The sequence below is a fragment of the Psittacula echo genome, assembly GCF_963264785.1.
Source record: "Psittacula echo genome assembly, chromosome: 14".
Lineage (NCBI taxonomy): Eukaryota > Metazoa > Chordata > Aves > Psittaciformes > Psittacidae > Psittacula > Psittacula echo.
Window position 1 is genome coordinate 7153779 of NC_137750.1, and position 22654 is coordinate 7176432.

A 22654-nucleotide genomic window follows, 5' to 3' on the forward strand; every position below is an offset into this window, starting at 1 on the left:
TCCGGGGCTGAACTGCGGACGCCTGCCCCGAGCCGGCGCATCCCCGCTGGGCCCCTTCCCCCGGCCCGTGTCTCACCCAGGGCGGGCAGCGGCGCGGGGAAGCGGCGGAGCGCGGCGGGGCTGCGGGGCGGCGCAGGCAGCGGCGAGGGCAGCCGCGGCGGGGCCTTGTCGGGAGAGCAGCGCGGCAGCAGCCATGGAGGAGCTGGACGCGGAGCCGCCGCTGATGGTGCGGGCCGGGGGGCGCGGGGCGGGGCGGGACTGTGCGGGCACCTCTGACGTGCCGCTGTCCCCTCGCAGGTGGTGCCGGGCGCGGACCCGTCCGCCAGGCAGCTCTGTTTCGCCTGGGGCCCCGCGGAGGTGCTGGTGTGCGAGACACGCTTCCACCGCACAGGTGGGTCCCGGCCGGGGCGGGCTGGATCGGGCGCCTCTGCCCCGGCGCTGAGCTCGTGTGTTTGCAGGTACCGCGGATGGAGGACCGAGCGCCTCCCGCGTCTTCGTGGTCCGCAAGGATCAGGACATCTACATCCACACCCTGCGGAAACTCTTCAATGAGTCGCACGGGATCTTCATCGGGCTGCAGCGGAGCGAGGAGGAGCTGGCGGGGAAGTCGAGGAAAGCGCAGTGAGTGGATGGGGAGCGGGAGGGCGGGAAACACCCGCTCTCCCTGCGCCTTCTCCAGCCAGGAAAGTGCCTGGGGCTTAGAAATGCCTCTGGTGAGGCAGATGCAATTGACCAGTCTGCCTCGAGCTGCTGTAATCAGCTGCAGTGCAGAAACAATGACTGTTTCGGAGTAAAAAAAACCCAGAGTAACAAACCAAGTAACTGTGCTGTGTCGCCACCATATAGCAACCACTGCACACAGCCTCACTGATCCCCACTGATTCACCCAAGTATTGGGAGCATCTGCTGCTGCAGAGGAACTTGCAAAGCTAGTTGTCAACAGACAGGAGACTAAAACTCACACAGCACTTTCTAACTGAAGCCTTTCTGTGTTTGGCAGTTTGGTTCAAGTGAGTAAAAACTACCGGTCGGTGATCAGAGCCTGCATGGAGGACATGCACCAGGCGGCTAGTAAGTTTGTTCTCTTACAGCAATAAAAGGAAATGCTACTTGGGATTATAAAGTAGCATTTCAATTGTGAGTTATCACAACTACTGTAAAATGAAATCTGCATCCAGGAGATTTCCAACTTTGTAAATCTGGTCAGAGATTTATTTTTTTTTCCTACCATATTTTAACAGATTTTCTGGGGATTTGCAGTCTTTTCATATCTCAGGTTGCAGTTTTATGGGAAACAGAGTCCAAATTAAGAGCTGGCTCCCCTGATAAAGTGGGAGATTTTACTCTTCCATCCATTCCCTGTTGCCATACCCAGATTTGCACAGGATTTATAAAGCAAACTTCTCTGTAAAAGTTAGCTTTGCCATGTGCGTACTCGGGCCTGTGCTTGATGAGTAATCACGTACTGTTGTCTTTATTTGTGAGCCCAGAAAGGGCTGTGAAAAGTAAATCTGTCACACTTTGACTTTCCTTGTTCCTCTCTCAGTTTCAGCACGGGACCCTGCCCTGCAAAACCAGTACAGCACCCAGGTAATGTCATGTAGTCACACTAGAGCATTAATCCTGGCTCTTAAATCCATCAAGGAGGCCAACACTGTGGCAGTATGGAATTTTAGATTCAACTGTGGTTTAGTATTTTGGATTCAGTTTGTGACCAAGAATAAATGGGAATAGTTAGCCCTTTTATTTCTAGAACAAAAAAAAAAAAAAGAGCCCAACATCTCAATTCACTTCCGTTTCTTGTGCACGTGTCCAGTGTTATAGGGGTGATGTTTTCTTGTCTCTTAAGTCAGCTGTGAGCTGGTACTTGGCTGTCTGAAACTTCACCCCTCAAACATGCAAGTTCCAATAGGCTTCATGGCAAGCTTTAGATTTTCACTGTGAGTGTGTAGGAAGAGCAGTGCTTATGGTAATTTTGTCCTGGTAACTGCAGTGATACCGCTTCATTGGCCTTTCTTTGCTGTTTGTATTAAATCTTAGGAGTGCAAAAAGGCTGAAAATAACACTTTCTGTGTACTACTGTACTACTACTACTGTGCTCTCAGTCTTGCCCACTGGTGACGGATCATCACTGCAGTTCAGTACACAAACAGTGGCAGTATTTTCTAAGCTGAATCTGTGTAGCCAAGTTGTGGCCTGTTGCTGCCTTTTAATATGTATCTCTGGAATGTCAATATGACATTTCTCTTGCCTGTAAAAACTGAGCTTACCTGACTGCTACAGACAGCAGATGCCTTTGTGTGTTATTATTCCCAACAACTGGAATAATGACTGGATCTGACACATGGCCCTGTTTTTTTCATCCTACAGGTTTCCATCCTCTCTGCGATGGAGCTGATTTGGAACCTGTGTGAGATTCTGTTTGTTGAAGCAGCTGCAGGTAAGCAGTGAACTATCTGACATTAAGACTGAAGGGCTTTTGGTTTGCGTGTTTATTTGTTTAAAATATATATAGCATCTATTGTGTCATATTTTAATATGTTTTAGAGATACAGCACATGTCAATAAGCCTTTTAATACCTCTTCAGCCCCAGTAAATTGCCTTTGTCATACTGAGTTATGTCAAGCTATTAGATTTGACTCCTACCTTTTCCCCTCATGTAGTGCACTACAATGTAAATTCTCTTTTTGACAGGTAGGGAAAAAGAGGGATATCAAAAGTTGTTGCCAATTTATTTGACTTCGAAGCAGAAACACATCTTTGAGCATCAAATATGTTGATGTCAACTAACATTTACTCTGCTGCAACTCCTTTAACTTTAGATGCCATTTCTGAAGTCAGTTTTACACTGGCGTTTGAAGGTAGTAAATATTAAGGAAATGGGATTCTGCAGACAAATACTCTACTTACACAGTCCCAGAAGTCAGAAGAAAGATTCAGACATTGTAGATTACTTAATCTGAAGAAAAGTTAACCAGCAAGTGCCAGATTTCTTCCTTATATTCAGTTAAGAATAATGAATTGATGCTAAATTAAACAGGAACATTCTGTGTGTCCTTTGGCATTGCAAGATTTATGATCTGAATCACTCACCTTTTATTTCTTCAAGTTTCTGGTTAGGGTTTTCTCCTGGACTGTGGTGCTGTTCTGATTTGCCACCTGGAATTCTGTCAGCAGGCTGGGGCTCCCACAGCCTCCGTGCTCTCACAGGCTGGCTGCTGAGGAGCTCTGAGCCTTTGTAATTTGATTGTGGCAGGTAGAAATCCAATCAGTAAACCTCAGATAGTGATTGTCAAGCCATTAGGGTTAGAAGCAAGTAAGAGAGCGGCTTGGGACCAGACACTTGGGAACTAACAATGCAATCTTCTCTGCATAAAGCTGGCCCCCTCCTGCTTCGCCTCCTCGACTGGGTGCGACTTCATGTCTGTGATGTGGACAACATGGTCCGTGAAGTTCTGAGCAGTGAAGATCCACCAAAACACGAGCTCTTCTGGAATGTGGTGAGTACAGTCTCACCCAGCCTGTGTGCTTTACCTTCCTCTTCCCTACTCAACACTAGATGATCTCTAAAAACTGATTCCTAGGATGCTGCTGTCTACCTCCATAGCTTTTAAGATGAAGCCGTTCTGAAGATCATTCCCATCCTCATCCTTTCATTTTCATCCTCCACAGAGGTCAAGACACTGTGTACTTGAATTAGCAGGCCCTAGAGTTTAAGCATTTATAGAATCATAGAATAGTTAGGGTTGGAAAGGACCTTAAGATCATCTAGTTCCAACGCCCCTGCCACGGGCAGGGACACCTCACACTAAACCCTGCCACCCAAGGCCTCATCCAGCCTGGCCTTGAACACTGCCAAGGATGGAGCATTCACAACCTCCCTGGGCAACCCATTCCAGTGCCTCACCACCCTTACAGTAAAGAATTTCTTCCTTATATCCAATCTAAACTTCCCCTGTTTAAGTTTTAACCCATTACCCCTTGTCCACTTAACTCACAAGTGAACTCTGACACTCTCCTGGGTGTTTTCCAGCCCTGTGTGGTGCTCACAGATGGGTTCTTTTTGCAGGTGGATGTCTTCGTGCTGCAAGGCCGAATGGATGAAGCACGGCACTTGCTCTCCAAGGAAGCCAGTGCCAATCCCACATCAATGAACATGTACAGAATCCTGGATGACTTGATGAAGAAGATGCCTGTGCCCAGCGTATGTATAAAGAAGATTGTTATCATGCTGTTCCACTGGGAAAAGAGAACTGCTCTGATGTGGCTCCTGTTTTAGTATAGTATGTTCATCACTAAAACATCTCAGTCTTAATCCTTTACAGTAATAATATTTGTGTTCTTGAGTTGCCCTAAAGACCCAACCATCCCAAGAAGAGCTTGGTAGGTGACAAACCAACATAGAAAAATCATTTTGCAGCAGAATCCATTATCCAGGTGTGTGAAACATCCTGGTGAGAACTATTCCCTTGTACAGAATATTCTGCGAAGGCTTTTCCAGCAGTTTCCCTCTGTTGCAGTGATTTCCTTGTGGAGGAAAAACTGCAGCTGCATCACAGTAACCTCTCACAGGCTCCCCTTTGCCTTATTCAGATGGGTAAAGTAAGACGCTCCAAATATAACTGTAGGACAATGTAAAAATGGATTTAGCTTTTTATCACAACTGATTGAGTTCAGCCCTAAGCATCTGCTGTGATTTGACTTGGTGTTTTCCTTATTTTATGTATCTTCTCCTCTGTTCAGCTTAACAACACCCAGACACTGACCGAGATGGAGCTGAAATGGCAGCACTGGCATGAAGAATGTCAGCGGTATCTACAGGATGGAACTTTTGCTTCCAATTCCCACATGGAATCCATCTGCAAGGTGTGTTTTTGCTGGGAACGAGAGAAACTGGACAAGTATCAGATCAGCGTCTCGTGTATTTCAGGAGCCGTGTGTAGATAACTTGAATATGCAGGATGATCTGTTCATTAAATCAGGAGCTTTCAGGCCAGTCTTCTGTGTTCTTTGTTTTGCAGCAGTCTTTGCAGGACTGGGCAGATCATTTTCGCTTCCTGTCCAAGGCCATGGGGCTGATGAGGAAACTGGGCTCTGAGAAGGATCTTTGTCATTTGTTATTTCATTTTGATTAAAACTTTGAAAACTGGGAGTAATGCTTCTAAAGAGCTCCAGTGCAACTATGTGCATTGCTGGATTTGGAGGATCACTCCTGTGTCTCTTTTCTGTTAGATCCTGCTGGGAGATGAGGATGCCATACTGGAGAAGAAGGAACTCATGACCACTTGGTACCACTTCCTGGTTACCCGACTCCTGTATTCCCACCCAACAGTGAAGCCGATGGAGCTGCGGTTTTATGCACAGGCATGAGATAGAATTACTTGGATATTCTCCTCTGTTTCACACACACACACGGGTTACTGACTTAAAGAAAACTTTGGGAGGGTTGATATCCTACAGCTGCATACCTGTAAGATGTTCCCTAGAATCTGAAGTGGGTCAGGAGACTGATACAGTGGACAAATTATTGTTGAAGACCCACTCTCTTCAGTGGCTGCTGTCACCAGTCTTGTTCCTGCAGATTGCTTCCCCAGTTTCCTTATGCTAAAATAAGGAAAAAAATCTTATTTTTATTAATGTGTTCAGTCTCTGTGACCTGTTATTTCCTGTAAAATAACCGAAACAAGACTATTACATCCAACCAAATGTCTTCCTTTTACCATCTCACAACTGCGGCATTTATCATGTCTTGTAATCTCATTTCACAGTCTAGCATGGACCTGTTCCTGGGAGGAGAATGCAGCCCTGAGCCTCTAGACACGATTTTAATGGCAGCCTTTGAATTTGAGATTCATCAAGTGATCAAGGAATGCAGGTGGAGTTCTAAGGTTTTTGATTCTCTGGTTCTACAGTATTGCTACTGTGTGCATTTACTGCAGTAGGATTTGGGGTAGAGGATACGGGTACAGCCACCTCATCATCCTTTCCAAGGATTTAGCAAAAGTACATGAAGCAGGCAGCAATTACAAGTATTCTATTAGGTCTGGGACATTGCAACCAGACATCATGCTGGAATACAGCCTCTGTATTGGGAAGAAATGCCTGTGGAAAATGTGACACGTTTCTTGGCAGTGGTAGGCTTAGTTTTTCCTTTCTTTTCCTTGTTTCAAATACAGCATTGCCCTGAGCAACTGGTGGTTTGTGGCTCATCTGACTGACCTGCTGGACCACTGTAAGCTCCTGCAGTCTCACAATCTGTAGTAAGTATTTCTTTGCATTGATTATTCAGACACCCAGCAGTAGAGATGACTGAAGCAGCATGTGAATGTTGGTTGAAAAGAAGCATCTTGGGCCTGTACAGAAGATGGAGAATAAAGGTGCTGCATGTCATCTGTGGCAGGGGGTTGGAGCTACAGGATCTTAAGGTCTTTTCCAGTTCTTAACCATTCTATGATTCTATGTGCCTCTGAAGTTACAGGCAGCCCAGATGCTCTGAGAAGCAGAAGCAGTTGCTGATGAATTTGATGTCCTGTTCAGCAGTGCCTCAGTACAGTGTTAGCATTCTTAAATATAATTTTATCTGAAATACAATCAAGGGCCCAAATATTTGTTGATTATTTGGAATGGTGAGAAATGAACCTAAAAAGAATTTCAGTATTGCATCCGGGATAAATTGATGTTTGAGCAATTGGATTTTGCTGTCTGAATTCCCTTGAGGTTTCAGTTTCTTAAAGCACTTTCTTTCAGTTATATTTGCTCAGTGCCGTTAGCTGTGTGGCAGGTCTCCCCAAGGAGAAAGCTGACCTGCAACTTAGGCCCAAGGAACAAAGATTAAGATGGCCCATGAGAAAACATGGTACTTAAATTGAAATGCTTGTGAAATCAAGTCAGCAGGTTTTTCCAGTGAGGTGCAAATAATGGCTCCTGTTCATTTCCTCTGTCCCCCCTAGTTTTGGTTCAAATATGCGTGAATTCCTCCTGCTGGAGTATGCCTCAGGACTCTTCTCCCATCACAGGTACCAACTTCTGTTTTTTACTCAGACAATAGACTAACGTAGGGGCAGCCAACACAAATAACTCCATATTAATGAAACAAAAAGGCAAAACTTACAAAGCCACTGTTTGGATCCTAGCAGAGGTGTCCTGAAGGGATCATGCAACATGAGCATGTTTTCTCTCCTGAATGGAAGACAAAAGCTATTTGTTAGAACCTGTGGAGCGTGCTGACCTGGGCAGAATCCTCCTGTCATGGGGCTTTCCTAGTACAGAACAACTTGTACCAAGGCACTTGGGAGCTGCAGGTGTTCCACAGTTGTATTTGGTAGAAAGTAGAACCCATTTTAGGTCTGAATACTGATTGACTTACTGTTATTAATGCAGACCCAGCTTCTCCTTGTGACTTTACTGTTGCGCTTATTTAAGATGTACATGATCAGAGTACCTGATGGTGGGTTTTGTCCCCTCTCTCAGCCTGTGGCAGCTGGGAGTCGATTACTTTGACTACTGCCCTGAGTATGGCAGAGTGTATTTGGAGCTGCACATTGAACGGATACCCCTCAATACAGAACAGAAGGCTCTCAAAGTGCTGAGGATCTGCGAGCAGAGGCAGATGCAGGAACAAGGTGATTGATTTGTAAATCTCACTGCTTTGTAGTGATAAGTGAAGTCACTGGAACTAATTCTTTCCATGTTCTCCTGTATTTCCTTCTCAGTCCGTAGCATCTGTAAGATCATGGCCATGAAGGCGCTGCGGAATAACCGCTTGGGCTCTGCGCTGTCCTGGAGCATCAGAGCTAAAGATGCAGCTTTTGCTACACTCATCTCAGATCGGTGAGTGTGAGCAACAGCTCCCAGAGGAATGCTACCAGAGTGGGGTGGTGGGGAGAGGGCTGTCAGCCACTGCAGTGGAGCGGAGCAGAGCAGGTCCTGCTGCAGGCAGATGGACACTGGCTTTCCTTCAGAGCAAGTGCCTGCTTCTGGACTAGCAAATGACATCCCCAAGTACTCTCATCTGCACTACCCTGCCTGGTTCTTTTCTACACTGTTTTACTTCGTGCAGTCTAGAGATGAAACAGATTGGCTTTATCCAACAGGCCAAGCCTTTTAGACCTTGCTTTGGTAAACATCTCTTTGGGCAATCTCTCTCATCTCATGAACTGCCCTTTCACTTGCTTTGAAAGGGCTGTTTGATGGACTGTACAGTGAACCAGGGAACTGGTTTGGGTGGAGGATGAGGCCCTTCTGGGCTTTATATTCAGCAGGTTATTCTTAACCAGTCCAGTTCACCAGGAAACCACACAAGTCAATGGGAGTCACTTGAGCCACCATTTCTGCAAAGACTCTCAGCCCCCATTTAACAGATGTACCAGAGAATGAAGTTCTGTTGTGTCCCTGGTTTTGCTTAAGCTTGTCGCAACATCTGACCTTAGAGGGGGAATGTTATAACCTGAAGAGGATGCTGATAAGGCCTGGGCAGAAGCTCTGGCAACTCTCTAAGCTTTTCACTCCCTCACAATCCATGTCATGTATTTGTTTGCTAATGGAAATGTGCAGGCACCTACCTCTGCATGGTTTGAGTCCGGTACTGAAATTACACCTTGGGTAGGTGGCGAGGCAACGCTGTCCTCAGCAGTGGAAACAGGGAGTAAGAGATTGCTGGGTTGGGGGTTTAGTTTGGGGTTGTTTCGTTTGTTCTTTCAGGGAGTGGGAATCGTTCTGTTTCTTTCAACAGAAGGTGAAAGGAAACCAGCCCAGGAAGCAGCTCTGCAAGAAGCAGCATCATGAAGGCTGCAGCAAAACAAATGAGAAGCTTTTAGAATTATTTTGTTCCTGCTGCTTATCAGCGTTTTTACACAGCAGAAAAACAGGGCTTTTTGTTATGATCTGGGAGTATTATTTATGCACCCGCCAGCCTCAGCTTCCTGTGCTCCCTCCTTCACTCACTCCTTTCAAAGAGCAGATCTCAACTCCCACAAAACCCAGAATAAATTGAGTGGCCAATTTATTCATTGTCCACTTTCAGGAAATGTTTTGATGCCTTTTGAAACCCTCACAAGGGGCTGATTGAGGTGGAGCTCAGTACAGTGAAGTGTTCTGGGAAGGGATTAGGAGATACAAAGCTAACGTGGATGATGTTCCTCCCTCTAAGCTTTAGTTGCGTTGTATACTCTCCCCAGCTTCCTTAAGGATTACTGTGAAAGGGGGAGCTTCTCTGATTTGGACCTCATTGATAACCTGGGACCATCCATGCTGCTCAGTGACCGACTGACGTTTCTTGGTGAGACATGCAGTTTTCATTCTGGGCTGTTACTTAGAACACAGCTAACTCCACAGGATCACTTGGATTTGGCTCTTCTTCCACCTGGCTACATCCTGGTTTAGTGATGAGGGGAAAGCAAATGGCTGAAGGTGATGGGGGATGCAGCCTGATCGCTACCAGGAGACTGCTCATACAGCTGTGCTCACAGCAGCATATGTCCTGCACTGCTTTTAGCAGGACAGTCTTTTCCAAGCCAGTATCACTACCTAGAGAGCCTCTGAAACACCAACAAATGTGGTCTGGAAGACCTGAGGGGGCTTCCATGGCAGAGAAACGAGTGGTTTAAGTGATCTTGACAATGTGATGATGTTACTGACTTTAGAAAGTTCCTTAGACTCTCAACCACTTCTCTTGGTTCCATGTGCCAAGGTCAAGCTCATTCAAACTTAAGCTCTCTCTTCCCCTCTCACTGTGGCAGTTGTGCCCAGTAACAGCTGTTTCAGGCTGTGGTGACCTGGCTGCAGCTGCTCTGGGGCCTCTGATTGATGGGCTGAGAAAGGAAATGGAGACAAAAGGCACCTTTCTCTGGAGCTGGGCATTAGGGAGCACAATCACTGGGGCTAAAACCTAACCAGAGTTCGCAATAGCTGTTGGCAGCTGGGCTGACTCCTTCTGGCTGACACCAGCACTGCAGTGAGGGTGATCCTGAATTTGATCTGTTCCTGTTTGGTCCAGGCTTGCAAAACTGGAACTGTATTTCCCTTCTTTAAACCTGATCCTAAATTAAGCCTAGAAGCTGACTGTGACTTTGCAAATTGGTCACATCCCTGTGTGCCCAGTGTTACCCAGTGGCCGTGGCATCAGCCCCAAAGATTCACAGCTTAATTGTGAAACTGTGCTTAGAAACTGTGGTTGAGAGAAATTCCCTTTCTGCTGTTGATAAAACATCCTGAAAGGCCTGAAGATATTCCTGCTGGGAGTTTTTTAGGAACATCAGGTGTTCTTTTGCTGGACAACTTTCACATGTCTCTGTCTTGAGCTTGAAGCATTAGTTGAAGGGGATCTGAGTGGGAATCACTGCTGCAGTATGTGGATACAAACAAAGCCACAGATTAAACCTCATTTTCATCCTCAGGCAGTTCTCACCTACAGGTCTAACTGATCTTAGTACTGATCTAACTAATTCTTAGCAAAACCAGAACTTTCCACATTAACAAGGATCTCAGTTTCATTGAACCACTCAGGAAGACAGTGCAGGCATTCAGACCTCCCCATTTCTGTGGTATCAAAGGGAACAGTTACCCCCTGCTTCTCCCCTCTTGTTCCTGGTTTCTGCAGATGACACCAGTGTCTCTGAGCTGCTCGTGCTGTTGCCCAGTGAACACCCAGCACCAGACAGCACCAGTGAGTGACCGGCCTGGCTCAATCAGTGAATCCTACCAGCACAGTCACAGGCTTTTAGCTGCCTTCTCAGCCAGCTTCTGTTTTAACAACATTCCCCTTCTCCCTCACCCAGCTGCTTTGGAGTCTCAATTGGGGGTGGTTCTACCTCTGGGTCTGACAGACACTGACACCTTTTCCCCTTCCCCAACACCCGTGTGCAGGCAAGTACCGGGAATTCCACCGGCTCTATGGGGAGAAGCGGTTCTCCGAGGCTGCCAGGCTGCTGTTGATGCTGATGACAGCTCACATTGCTCCCTGCTCCTTCTGGATGACCCTGCTGACAGATGCCCTTCCCCTGCTGGAGCAGAAAGAGGTGAGCAGCTGGTCACACACAGCAAACCCCCCCCCATTGCTCTTTCCTTCCTTCGTGACAGCGGATCTCAAAGTGGTGACCCCCTTTCTCCCCACATCCCAACTCAGAGATGCACCTCCAGTGCAAAAGAGCTCATCCAGAACTGCAGATCACCCAAGGGTGCCATCAGTGGGAGCACACAAGAGCCAGGACAGAACAAACCACTCTTAACCTGATTCCCTGCCTTTAGAAAGCAGCAGTGGGATCCATCGGAGTACACAGCACATGCAGCTCCTCTTGGTACTTGGCTTGAAGGTTGTTCTGGTGCTTCCTTCTTCTGCACCCTTCTTCTATACTTCATTATCAAGAAAATGACAGTTCAGCAATTGCAGACCCATGAGTGGGTAAAGCCCAGAGGACCCATTCTGACCTCAAAGCTGACCCTGCTTTGTGCAGGAGGTGGCACTAGAGGCCTCCCAAAGTCACTTCCAGCCTGAATTACCCTGGTTTAACAGGTCAGGATGGATCTGAGAGTGTGGGAGCTTTCTCTTGCTCTCAGCTGAGTTCTGGTTGTGTGATGTCCTCAAACTCCATCCCTTTCAGTAAATGCTTCCGTTCCTACAGGTCATATTTTCAGCAGAGCAGACGTATGAGTTGATGCAGTGCCTGGAAGACCTGACAGCAGGGAAGTCAGACAAGCAGAAATTCCAGGTACCTCCTACTCTGAGGACAACTGGATAATGATCAGTGGGGAGGGCCAGGGTCACACAGCATTTATAGTCCTGTGCGAGGGCAGAAGGGGGAGAGCCCGAGGTAAGGCCAGTCAATTGGGATTGCCATAGACACAGACCCAGTGCTGGAGCACTTCTGCTCCTCCCTGTTCTGCTGGAGCTGGACTGGGATCCTTTTCCAAGGTCAGTAAGTGCACAAGACATGGGCAATGCAAAGTGGAGATGCTGCCAACAGCTTGCCAACAGCTCGAGCTGTGGAAGGTTCCAGATGCAGCACAGGAAGCATTTGCTGCTCATGCAGCTGACAGGAAAAGAAAAGGCTTTGTAGTGCTGCCTGTGTGATCTAGAAAGTAGGAAATGCAGCTCTTCCTTTTCTGAGGAGTTCCCCTTAACAGGTAGACACTCACATGCTTTGCCTCTGAACGTCCTTTCTTTCCAAGACCCATGGAGAGCCCATCCCCAGCTCACTGCTGTGTGCAGCAGCCTAACCCCAGCTCTGCTTGCTTCCAGGATGACAACGTTGAGACGATGAAAGTGGAAATGCTGAGGCTTGCTCTTGCACGGAACCTTGCACGAGTCATCGTCAAGGAAGGCACGCTCGAAGCATCCTGAAGTCAGTGTGATTTTACTCTTCCTCTGTGGTTCACTGTACATAAACCCAAGTGCTTTTCTAAGAATAAATGCCTTGTTTTGCATATTGCTGAGATTTGCTCTTGGCTGCCGTAGACACAGCTTCTAAGAAGGAGCTGCATCAAAAGGCTGAGGGTGTTTGTTGCAGCTGCCAGCCCTCCCCAGTGAAGTCAACCCCGTCACCAAAGGCAGTGTTACCTTGGCTTTTCCGGTTGCTTTGCTCCAGTACCCAGAGCTGACACCAAGCCCACCTTTTAAGACAAGGGAAGTTTAGGAAACAGCAGCTTCTCCATTTTCCCTTAGTTTGATGGCCTTGAGACAATGGGTTGAGTTTTAGGTTTCCCAGAAGCAGCACTGACCGCAGCAGCACTCACTAGTAAGGGCGACCCACAGAGCAAAGTAGGGAAATCAATTTATTTCACATGCAGCAGATTGAATGCATTGGAGATGTATGTACAGTTACAGCTGTGGGGGTGAGCAGGAACCTCACCCTACAGACAGGGAACATTCAGAGGTTTCTTTTCCAAAGCTTATAACCGCATTTCCACACAGCAGGACTCTGGAAGCCTCTCTCTGTCCGGCTGCACAGCACGGGCAGCACTGACACAGAACAAAGCCAGGCTGCAGAGAGCACTTGTGCTCCTCTGACCTGCCCAGAGTCACAGCGAGACTCACACTGCGTCCCCAGCAGTGAAACCTGCCTCAGGACATGCTGCCACCTCCTAAGCACCACCCTGCACCTGCTGTGTCTAAAGTGCTGGCTGAGGCACAGAGAATTCTCTCCTTGTTCCCTAGCCTAGTCCATCGGGTTAAAACTGCTCTTTAGGCATCCAACAATCCAAGCTTCAGCCCAGGCATTTACAGCAAGTTCCTTGGCTGAGCTTTGATTCATCGTTCAGGGGTTTCTACAACTGGTGCCTCCCCTGATCAGGGCCCTCAGACCTTCAAATCCACTGAGTTTTTCCCCTCCAGTGATTCTACTTTACAGCACAGTAAAGGAAAGGCAGCTGCACGTACCTGAGCTACGTGTGCAGCCATGGGGTTTACAGCAGCACCTTCTCCTCCAGTTCTCCTATCTCAGGCAAGGGTCTCCTCTCATGCTTCAGCTGACAGCTCCCACCCTGCTCTGGTAAGAGCCGCTGCCTGGCGGCACTGTGCAGTGTGCAAGGACCTGCCCTGCCTGTGCTGTGGTCAATGCACGTTAAAAACCCCATTACTCTAAACCAGTCTCAAAGCTCACTGGGGCACTGCTGGAGACTGGACATGGAGGAGGAAGGGACTGCTGGAATCACATCTTTGTGACTTAAATCTTGCTTCTGTAGTGGAAGGGGTTGGCTTTTCTACCTGCTCTAGTGGAAGGTGTCCCTGCCCACGGCAGGGGGTTGGAACTGGATAAGCTTTAAGGTCCCTTCCAACCCAAACCATTCTGTGACTCTGTGATTCTGCCCCATTAGCACACAACACCAGCGTCCAGCAAAACTGCTTCCCCTTGCAGAGACAATTGCACTTGGCCACTTACTTAATACATTAATGGGGCATCAAACCCCACACATGCACCATCCCAGCCCAGAGGAGCTTCCTTCCATTCACTGCCTGCTTGTTGCTATTTAGATATCCTATAGCTCTATTATTTACATCTTGTATGTCATTGTACTCAGCTCAATAAAACACAGTATTCAACTACAATAATAATACTGCCCACACGAGGGGACACAAGAGGCATCTCCTGATCCCTGGATTCAGTCGCTGCACCTGATTAGTGATTGTACAGACATTCCTGCACGCCGGCTGCTGTCCTCCACCAACAGTGAGCCCTCCATCCCAGCCCTGTTTACCTCCTCACTACACATTTCCTCTTTTCCACCTTAGGGAACGCGATGAAGGCAGAAAAATAACCAATGTAACCACCTGCATCCAAACCTCAGCTGCTCCGAGCAGATACAGAAGGGAGGCAGCAAGTCAAATACAGACCAACTAAAGACAGAGCAGCAGCACACAGCACAGAGTGAGGGGCTGCTTATGTTGGCTGTTGGGAATGAAGCAGCAGAGGGGGAGGAAGGGATTTAAGTGCCATTCCAGTGTAAAAAATGAGCATTCCCTCACAGATCCAGCATTATTGCTCCACATGCGTAGTGGGTCCATGTGGCACTGAGGAGGAGAGAGTCTGAGGGAGGGCGTGCGTAAGGGCTCTGCACTGAGGAAGCTCACGGTGGCATCATCACCCCACCAGCCTGTGGTATCTCTGGACAGCAGTACAGGAACGAGCCAACTAAATCCCGCTCTGCCCTCAACATACAATAGCTTCAAGTGTAACGGAGTGGAAGATAGAACCAGACTCACCCCGAGGTCAAGAGAAAAGCAGCCAGCGCTGCCTGGTACCGGCTGCTACCTCGGTCCATGCTTGGCATAAATGTTCCAGGACCCCTCCAATGTGGGGCAAAACATTCTGGACTAAAGCTACAAGCAGAGTGGTCAGGACATGTAAACAAAGCTCAGCATCACCAGTGGGTAGCACGTGTGTCCCTCGCCACGCCACAGCCATTCCAGTCCTGCGGGAGCCTCTCCTGGTCCTGTCACAGTCTCTGGCAGTGGCCCAAGGTCATAGGTTCCCCCACTGCTCTACAGGGGGAAACTGATCCACTTCGCCCACCTCTGTGCTGGGCTGGTCTCCCAGCGTGAAGGTCAGTCTGTATCTCAGCCTCACTTTCTCCTGCAGGTGAGACAAAACCCAAGAGCAACATGAGAACAGCTCCTGAACAAAAACACGGTTACAGCTCTATGGAGAGCATCAAACTTCTGCAGCACACAGCAGGGGAAGAGGGCCTTGAAGTCCATGAAGTTCAGCTCTTCACCTATTTCCCTTACAGTTTTTATACCACACAAGCTTTATTGCTTATCATGGAGCAGCAGGAGGGAAGCAGGGATGAACTGTTTGCACACACGTGGCCAGCACCACTGAGCCTGAGGAATGCTGCTGGAATCGTTCAACTTTCCAGATTAAATTCCTCATCATGTGGAGGAAGATGAAGTAATTCCTGCTCTGCAAACCTCTGAGAGAGGCAGCAAGCAAGAGATGGAGCCAGTCCTTCAGTGAGGGGATCACCATGCACCCCACAGCGTTGTTCATCTTCCCACCAAACCCCTCTGAGATTTATCCTTCAAAGCTTTCAGCTGATTCTTTAAGGACCCTTTTGCTTCAGTTCTCAAGTAGTACCATGTGGACGAGTACATCTGTGCTAACCCTGCACACAGCTTTGAGCTTTAGGCAGTGGGCTACTTAAATGAGTCACCACAGCAAGGACAAGCAGCTGCTCAGGTGCTCCCAGTACCATCAGCAGAAAAGGAAGAGTTAACCACGTTGTTTCACTGGTCCCAGGGACATCCCCACAGAACAAGGGAATAGATGTGATTTGACATCTGTCTGTTGGTTCAGGTCTGTCAGGCTACAGCCTCAACATGGCAAAAGTACATCTACAGCACCAGCACCACCAAAGCCAGACACTTCCAGTGCACAAGAGAGTCAAAGTCCTTGTACAACTCCAACTGCCACCCCTCAGAGCTGAGCCTTACATGTCTGTAACCCTTTTGCTCAGAGAAAGGTCCTTCTTGTTGCTCTCCTCACTGACACAGTCTGCTGGGGAAGAGCCTCCCTCCAGCCCTGAATTCAGACACCAGCGTTATGCAGTAACCACCTCTGGAGGGCAGCTTACAAACGGCTGCATCTGCCCAGATGTTCAGTCCAACCCCCCCCAGAATCCAGCTTACATCAAACCTGACAGGATAAACCCCACTGCCCTGCTCACCTTCGCAGGGTTTGCCAGGAGCATGACTTGGGTGATGGCAGCAGGCGGCTGGATGGGATTGAATGGAGACAGCTCCGTGCCAGAGGGTGGCTGGAGCTTCACCTTCATGGACTGCAAGTGAAAAAGAGAGAGGAACCTCAGGGATTATCTCCTGCCCTGGAGACCATGAGAGATGCTTGCACAGGCTGGGGAGGTAACAGCACACATCAGACTGAAGAGAATCAATCCACACATGAGGATGAGGAAACAAGAGTCACCCCTACATGACAGGAACATGTTCCTACATGACTGAACAGGTACTGACAAGTCAGCCCAAAGTAAAAGCACTGGTCAGGCGAACACCAACAGCACCTTCATCTGTGTGCTCTTTGCCAGAGGTTTTAATGTGAACACTTTCCTGACAGCAGCAGATCACAGCTGAGACTGAGCCAGTTTCCAAAACACAAAGCTGCGCATCCCAAACTGTCCAGGTGCATAAGACCAGAACAGAACACACTGCAGATTTAGGATGTCTTAAAAACTGATCCTGAAGACCTGAAGGGTGGCTCTATCCATGTAACTGTCTGCCTGAGCCACCTCCATGAACACACACAGCTGGACTGGTCCTAGACAGCAATTAACACAGAACCCTGCCTGCAGCGCTTGACTTATCCTACTCAGTGTTTTCTGCCTCTGACAATCACCTTCATGTTCTGAGCACAGCCTATAGAACGGCAGAACCAGGCTGCCCCAATTGCCAAGCTCACATCCAGGCCTTCCCAAAAGCAGTTTCACATCGCTGTGGGTCTGACCCCATCCCTACCTTTGGCACAGCAGCCTGGAGCACGATGTTCTTCACAGGGAGCGGTGCCGTGTTCAGCATGGAGACCACCACCACCAGCACATCCGACCTTCCCGGCGGGCATTCCCGGGCAAAGTGCAAGAGGATCCGGAAGCCATTCTTGTCGTAGGCTGTCACTGGGAGGGCACTGCCTGCCACAGGGAGGGAAGGGGACAGGAATGCAGGTTTATGGTGCAGAACATGACCTGTAGCAGCATTAGGTACTCTGACTGTTCAGCTGGGACACCTCAGCCTTTCTCTACTTCATGAGCTTGGGGAAGAAACTTGGCTTTTCAGAAATGTTCACAGAAAGGTGAAAATCCCAAAATACTCACTGGGTTTGATGGATTCCAAGGGAACGTGGACATTGGCCAAGGAAATCTCAGGTGCTCTCACGGGACTGCCTTGCTGCTGGAATGATGCTGGCTGGAAGAGAGGGCTTCCTGAGCCAGCAGGGCAGCTGCTTGGGAAGGGAACTGGAGGGGCTGCAGGGGCGGTGGCTGGCAGCCCTGCAGGCGCTATCAATGGGGCAGAGGTGACAGTGGTTGGCAAAGCAGCCCCAGGGAACACTGAGGGTGTCACTATGCCTTGGGTGGCAGTCCTGCAAGAGAGACAGGAAAACATGGGAAATGGAGCTGGAAGTGAAGCAGGAATTTCACCACAAACCCAGAGGTAACAGCAGATCTCGAGGACACAGCAGTGGCCTGGAGCCAGACTGGAGTCTGTCGCTCAGTAGAGTCCCATGTAAGGAGGAGAGCTACAAGGAAAGCGATGGTGGTAGGGTCAAGCATCACCTGTGTAAGTCAAGAAGGAAGCAGAGTCCCACCAGAGCAAAGGCTGGCGAGGCCAAGAGGGGTGCAGCCTCTGTACCTCACACCACACATTTGTTCAGGCCAGAGCACAGGTGCTGTGCTCTCCCTAGTGGTGCCTGCCCTTCCCTTCCAGAGGTGGGACCCTCCTATCAGTTTGTAAACTGAAACCCTCCAAGAAGACAAATCCCAATCACACATTTCTACCCAAATAGAGAGTTTAGAGTCTGCCTCTGAACCTGCAGCAAGTTTGGCTTTCCAAGTGCAGAGACAAAGCAAAGTCCAGGACTTTTGGTTACCCTTTGGCTTCTTCAAGGAGTTGTCCCAATGCATCCATCTTATGTGACATATTGCTCCCCACAGATGAGCTGAAGTACCCAGGAGCAGCTGGAATAGTCTTAGGAGGCCCCAGAGGGGCAGCTGGTCCAGCAGGGAATACAAACGGTGCCGAGTTTGGTGCTGGGATGCTGGGAGCAGTCTGAGAAGCTGTGAAAGCAGAGGGCAGCGTCACTGACGTTCCACATGTGGTCTGAGATGTGTGATGGAGAAGAGGGTTCCCTGCAGGGTTGCAAGCAACAGTCACCATCTTCGGGTTAAAGAAATCCAGGTCCAGCTGGTCATTCTGAAAGAGAGGACAAGTAGATGCTCTAACTCGCTGCTACCCCCTCTTGTGGAGGTGTTACAGAGGGAGATAGATTTACCGCAAACACAGGTGCTGGGTGGCAAGCAGCAAAGTCTGTGGCCTATGTCAGGGCTACCTCTGATCTGTAATTTAAGCAAAGGAAGTGCTAACATCATGGGGGACAGATGGGGAACTGAGAAAGCCAGGCTCAGGGATATCTACTCTGTTTAACACACAGCTGTCCCAGATTTTAGGGCTAAGCCAGACTTTCCCTCAGGAATAGCTGCCCCTCTGCCTGTGTGCTCGTTCCAATGCTTCTTAAGGTGACACAGTGAGTTCTGAGATCTCCCACAATGACAATCCCTCCCCTTTGCCCCAGACCCTCCTTCATACCTCAAACATGCTCCACTGGTTGTTTTCTGAGGTCTCCTTTGGTGCTGCAGGGGCAGGGTCATTCAGGCCTGAAAGGAAAACAAGAAGGAGGTGACCGGAGGAGGAGGACACGAGTGAGGTGTCATCTTTTGGCAACTGTTTCAGTACCATCAAACCACTCGATTCAGCTCTGCCACAGCCCAAGAACCTGAGGAAAGGCTGAAATGGGCTGCAAGTCTATGATGAGGAAGAGACTGACAGCACCAATAGCTGACAGCCATCCCCTGTGCACAGCTCTTCTAGCCCTGGTTTGCAGTGTCTTCTGCTGTTCCTATCTGGGCTCCACAGGTAGGTGTTCTGCAAGCTCCTACACACAACCCCTCTAAGGCACCTTGTTCTTTAGTACTGCTTGGTACAGGGGTGAAACCTGTACCGAACTGCATGTCCAAGCACCTACAGAGACCAACTGCAACTACATCAAGTTGCTTCACATGCAGCCGAGTCTGGGAAGATCAGAGTTTTTAGTCCTGACTCAATGACCAAGTCTTGTATCAGGGATGATGCAAGGGAATGTCCCCTGGACTTCTCTAGAAACCAAAGGCATCTCATGCTCCTTTTTGGCACGCCACACACAGCCAGCCCTCACTCATGCAGAGGGAAGAAAGCAGTCTTTGTCAGGCATGGACTGAGTAGCCCTTTTGTGGCCCCTCAGTGTCTTACCTAAGCACAGCAGCTCCTCATCCAGCAAGGACAGGGAGTTGCTGCTCTGCTGAGCAGGTGCAGCTTCCACTTGGCCAGAGGAGCTGCTCCTCAGGGGTGCAGATGCCTGGGGAGGAGGTGGGAGGATGGGGATTTCGGCTGGGGGGGCTGGTGTCAGGGTGCTGGGTGGCAGTGGAGGTGGTGGGGTGCTGCCGACGTCCAGTCCAGCCAGGTCAATGAGGGTGTTGCGGTTACTGGTGGAGTTACTCCCTGCAGCAGACAGGAGAAGAGCACTACTAGGAGAGAAGGCAAAAGGCTCAGAGCAAAGCCAATGCACAGAAGAAATGATCAGAGAGATGGTTTAGATAACACAGATCCTCATTACATCTCTTTGTAACACAGAAAGCCCATGCATTTGCTGCTACCTCAGCATTTGCTGTCCAGAAGCTACTTAAATCAACCAAGATACTTGGAAACTTCTATATGAAAATAAGCACCTGCCCCAACCTCAGTGCTTCTTGTAGTATAATTTGTAATGGTTTCAAAACCTTTTGAGCTCAGATGAGGCTTTGGGAGATCCTACAGAATTACAACAAACAGGGCTACCAAGAGCTGAGGAAAACTCATACTCTCTTGGGTCTTCTATTGAGGAGAGTCTTGTTTCCACAAGATGCTGCCAGGCAGCATTATGCATTCCTCTGCTGCTCTCCCTCCAGTTTAACTGACTCCCCAAAGGTAATTCTGCTGCACACATGTGCAGAGCTTTCAGTGGTGAAGCTGAAGTGTCAATGGGCAACTGGCCTAAATTCACAAATGGAACTGCTGGCAAAGTCAGGAACAGCACCTGTGGCCTGGCTCCCACCCTCCAGCTCTTGTCCTTTGATAAAATCATCTTCACCTTGCATGTCACCATTAAGGACAAATGTGGAGAGGAAAATGAATGGAAACTTCCAGCCACACAAACCATTCAGATGCAGGTTTGCTGCTGATGTTATCAAAGGTTTCAATAACATGGAATGAGCAATGGAAAATGCAAAGCTGCAGCACTGTTGCTCATATCCAGAACTGTTTATCCACTGCTTAGGAGCTGTCTTGTCCCCCTCTGATTGAACAAACTGTTGGCCACAAGAACCAGCAGTTTTCTACTTTAGCACAATAGGAAACCCTGTCCAAAAGCCTTAGGATTGCAGGATTCAAGACTGGATCAGTTGGCTTCCCCAGAACTCACCTTCCACTACAGACATCCCAGGGAGATCCACTTCACCATTGAGCACTTGCCCCTCTATGATTTTCTTATAGGAATTGATCACACGGGATAGATTGTCAGTGGCCTGCAGAATATCCCCTACATGTGAGAGAGAAACAACCTCCAGGACCTCAGTCACATTGCTCCCACTGAGAGCACCAACTGAATAACCAACAAGAAAATAACCCATGATTATCTGGCAAGGAGCTCCATTACTCTCTGCCTTTGCCTTGCTTCTCCACACAATACCCTGACCTTCCTAGGTCCATGCACATTACAGTAACGATATAAAATTGAGTCCAAAGGTTTGTCCCCCACAGCAACTCCCTTCCCCTTCCAAAGCAACAGCTCTCCCCCATTAGCACCCCCAGCCTCCTCTGACCATCATCTGTACTGTCAAGTCATTGCCTGAATTGAAATGATAAGGATAAAGAGGCTTTTATCTGCTTGTTCAAAGCAGAGTGCATCACAGTGAGGAGGTGCCTTTCCAGCAGCCATTCCCCTGCTGAACCCTTGCACAGTCACAGGTCACAAAAGCAATTAGCAAAGGAGAAGTGGCATTCAGCTCACCCAAACTGCTGTCATTATCCTCTGTCTCACTGGCCAGCTTGAATAATGTCCTTCTTTTAGTTTCACACCTTTCACAGAGCTCCTAGGAGGAGAGAAGAGGACAAAGGGTTTCATCAACCAGGAGCCATCATCAGCAATACCAGGCAGCACAGAATGACTCCCCAGGCACACTGGAAAGCCCAGAATAGAAGAACCAGTCTCCCTGTGTCAGTGTGGCTGGACAACCAAGATCCCTGTCCCTGCCCTATTAACAGAGCTGTGAAGCATTACCTTAGCCTAGGAATCTAAACACAGCCTGCATTTCAACATAACATCACCCAGCCCTCCCTCACATCAGCACTTATGGCCAGCTCTAGCCCCAAAGAGATGTTCACTTCGTGCACTACAGTTGGTCCCTAACAGCCACAGGAAGAGCAGAATTGTACTTCAACTATTATGCTTCAGTTGTGCTGCAACCACTACTCAGAGTCTGCAACTGCACGGAAGAAAGGTAGGAAGAATGAAATGTTTCACAGAAACAAACCAGTGTCTTAAGCTTCTTACCCCTGTTTCAGAAGCCTATTAAAATGAGTCATTTTAAGAGAGCAACTCTTCAAGGCCCTGGGCCTATCCAACCATCCTTGGTGGCTGGTTTCATTTTTACCTTTCTGATGGTCTCCCAACCGTCTAACAACAGCTAAAATTCTTCCTTTGAAGGGGAGAATATATTTTCTGCTTTTAGTTTATCCATCCACAGTGCTGTAAGGGACAGATCTGATCCGCAATCACTGTGGCCTACCAGCAGCAAGAATTACAAACTGCAGCTTCTTGATTCTGCCACATTGCATCTTTGGAGCACAGCTGTACCTTACTTGCATGTGCAAACCCAAACCATTACCCATGGAGTCCTTTGGTGAAAGGCTTTAAAAACAGTTATTTCCTTTCCTGCTATTTCCTGCTTTTGTTTCTCACCATTGCTCTCTGGTTTACTGCACTCTTTGTAATTTGTTGCAAAACTCAAGTCTGTCAGAAGAAAGGGCTGACTCCGGGAGCAGCTCAGACCCACCTTCATCAGCTCCCTGTCGGCCTCTGATGATTCCTCTTTGCTGTAATGAACCAGCATCTCATTTAGCAGCTTCACGTTGTTATTCACTTCCTCCAGCGTGTGCATGCGCTTTGTCACCTTCTGAATCCGAGCCTCATCCTTCAGGGAGTAAAACACAGACATAAAGTGAGTTTCCCTGTAGAGGTCCATGGTATTACAACAGCAGGTATAACCCGTGTCAAATAATGTCTATTTAAACTAGAAACAAACCAACCACCTCTCCATTCATGTGAAGCTTCACTTATTTTATTACCTGTTCCAAACAGTCTCACT

The 22654-nt window shown here is 48.5% G+C and overlaps 2 protein-coding genes across 8 annotated transcripts in view; one reads left to right on the forward strand and one right to left on the reverse strand.

The window, feature by feature from the left end:
* NUP85 (nucleoporin 85) lies at window positions 1-12346 on the forward strand. The gene is made up of 19 exons (XM_080629478.1): window positions 1-226; window positions 298-391; window positions 459-621; window positions 1001-1071; window positions 1547-1590; window positions 2371-2440; window positions 3380-3501; window positions 4071-4205; window positions 4745-4867; window positions 5234-5365; window positions 5770-5876; window positions 6178-6261; window positions 6952-7017; window positions 7472-7623; window positions 7714-7831; window positions 9178-9278; window positions 10865-11016; window positions 11620-11706; window positions 12237-12346. Exons 1-19 carry the CDS (start codon window positions 194-196, stop codon window positions 12336-12338), a joined length of 1956 nt encoding a protein of 651 aa, XP_080485604.1. The 5' UTR covers window positions 1-193; the 3' UTR covers window positions 12339-12346.
* The window catches only part of GGA3 (golgi associated, gamma adaptin ear containing, ARF binding protein 3), a 20285-nt gene continuing 9939 nt past the window's right edge, over window positions 12309-22654 (reverse strand). For 3 of the 7 annotated variants that reach the window (XM_080629477.1, XM_080629474.1, XM_080629476.1), the window contains 10 exons: window positions 22343-22480; window positions 21298-21379; window positions 20710-20826; window positions 19503-19751; window positions 18804-18871; window positions 18088-18410; window positions 17315-17580; window positions 16962-17131; window positions 16160-16270; window positions 14926-15066 (listed from right to left, as the gene is read on the reverse strand). In XM_080629477.1, the coding sequence (XP_080485603.1) occupies window positions 14956-15066; window positions 16160-16270; window positions 16962-17131; window positions 17315-17580; window positions 18088-18410; window positions 18804-18871; window positions 19503-19751; window positions 20710-20826; window positions 21298-21379; window positions 22343-22480 (1635 nt within the window). In that variant the 3' untranslated portion in view covers window positions 14926-14955. Of the gene's footprint in view, window positions 15067-16159; window positions 16271-16961; window positions 17132-17314; window positions 17581-18087; window positions 18411-18803; window positions 18872-19502; window positions 19752-20709; window positions 20827-21297; window positions 21380-22342; window positions 22481-22654 lie in introns of those variants that run through there. The other 4 variants (XR_013958007.1, XR_013958008.1, XM_080629473.1 and 1 more) reach the window with 4 other exon arrangements.

Excerpts from the sequence above, each read along its gene's own strand:
- NUP85 (XM_080629478.1), top strand. The coding sequence starts at position 194 with ATGGAGGAGCTGGACGCGGAGCCGCCGCTGATG. Across the intron at positions 6,262-6,951 it reads CTGCAGTCTCACAATCTGTA|TTTTGGTTCAAATATGCGTG; the intron begins GTAAGTATTTCT and ends TGTCCCCCCTAG. Across the intron at positions 7,018-7,471 it reads GGACTCTTCTCCCATCACAG|CCTGTGGCAGCTGGGAGTCG; the intron begins GTACCAACTTCT and ends CCCCTCTCTCAG.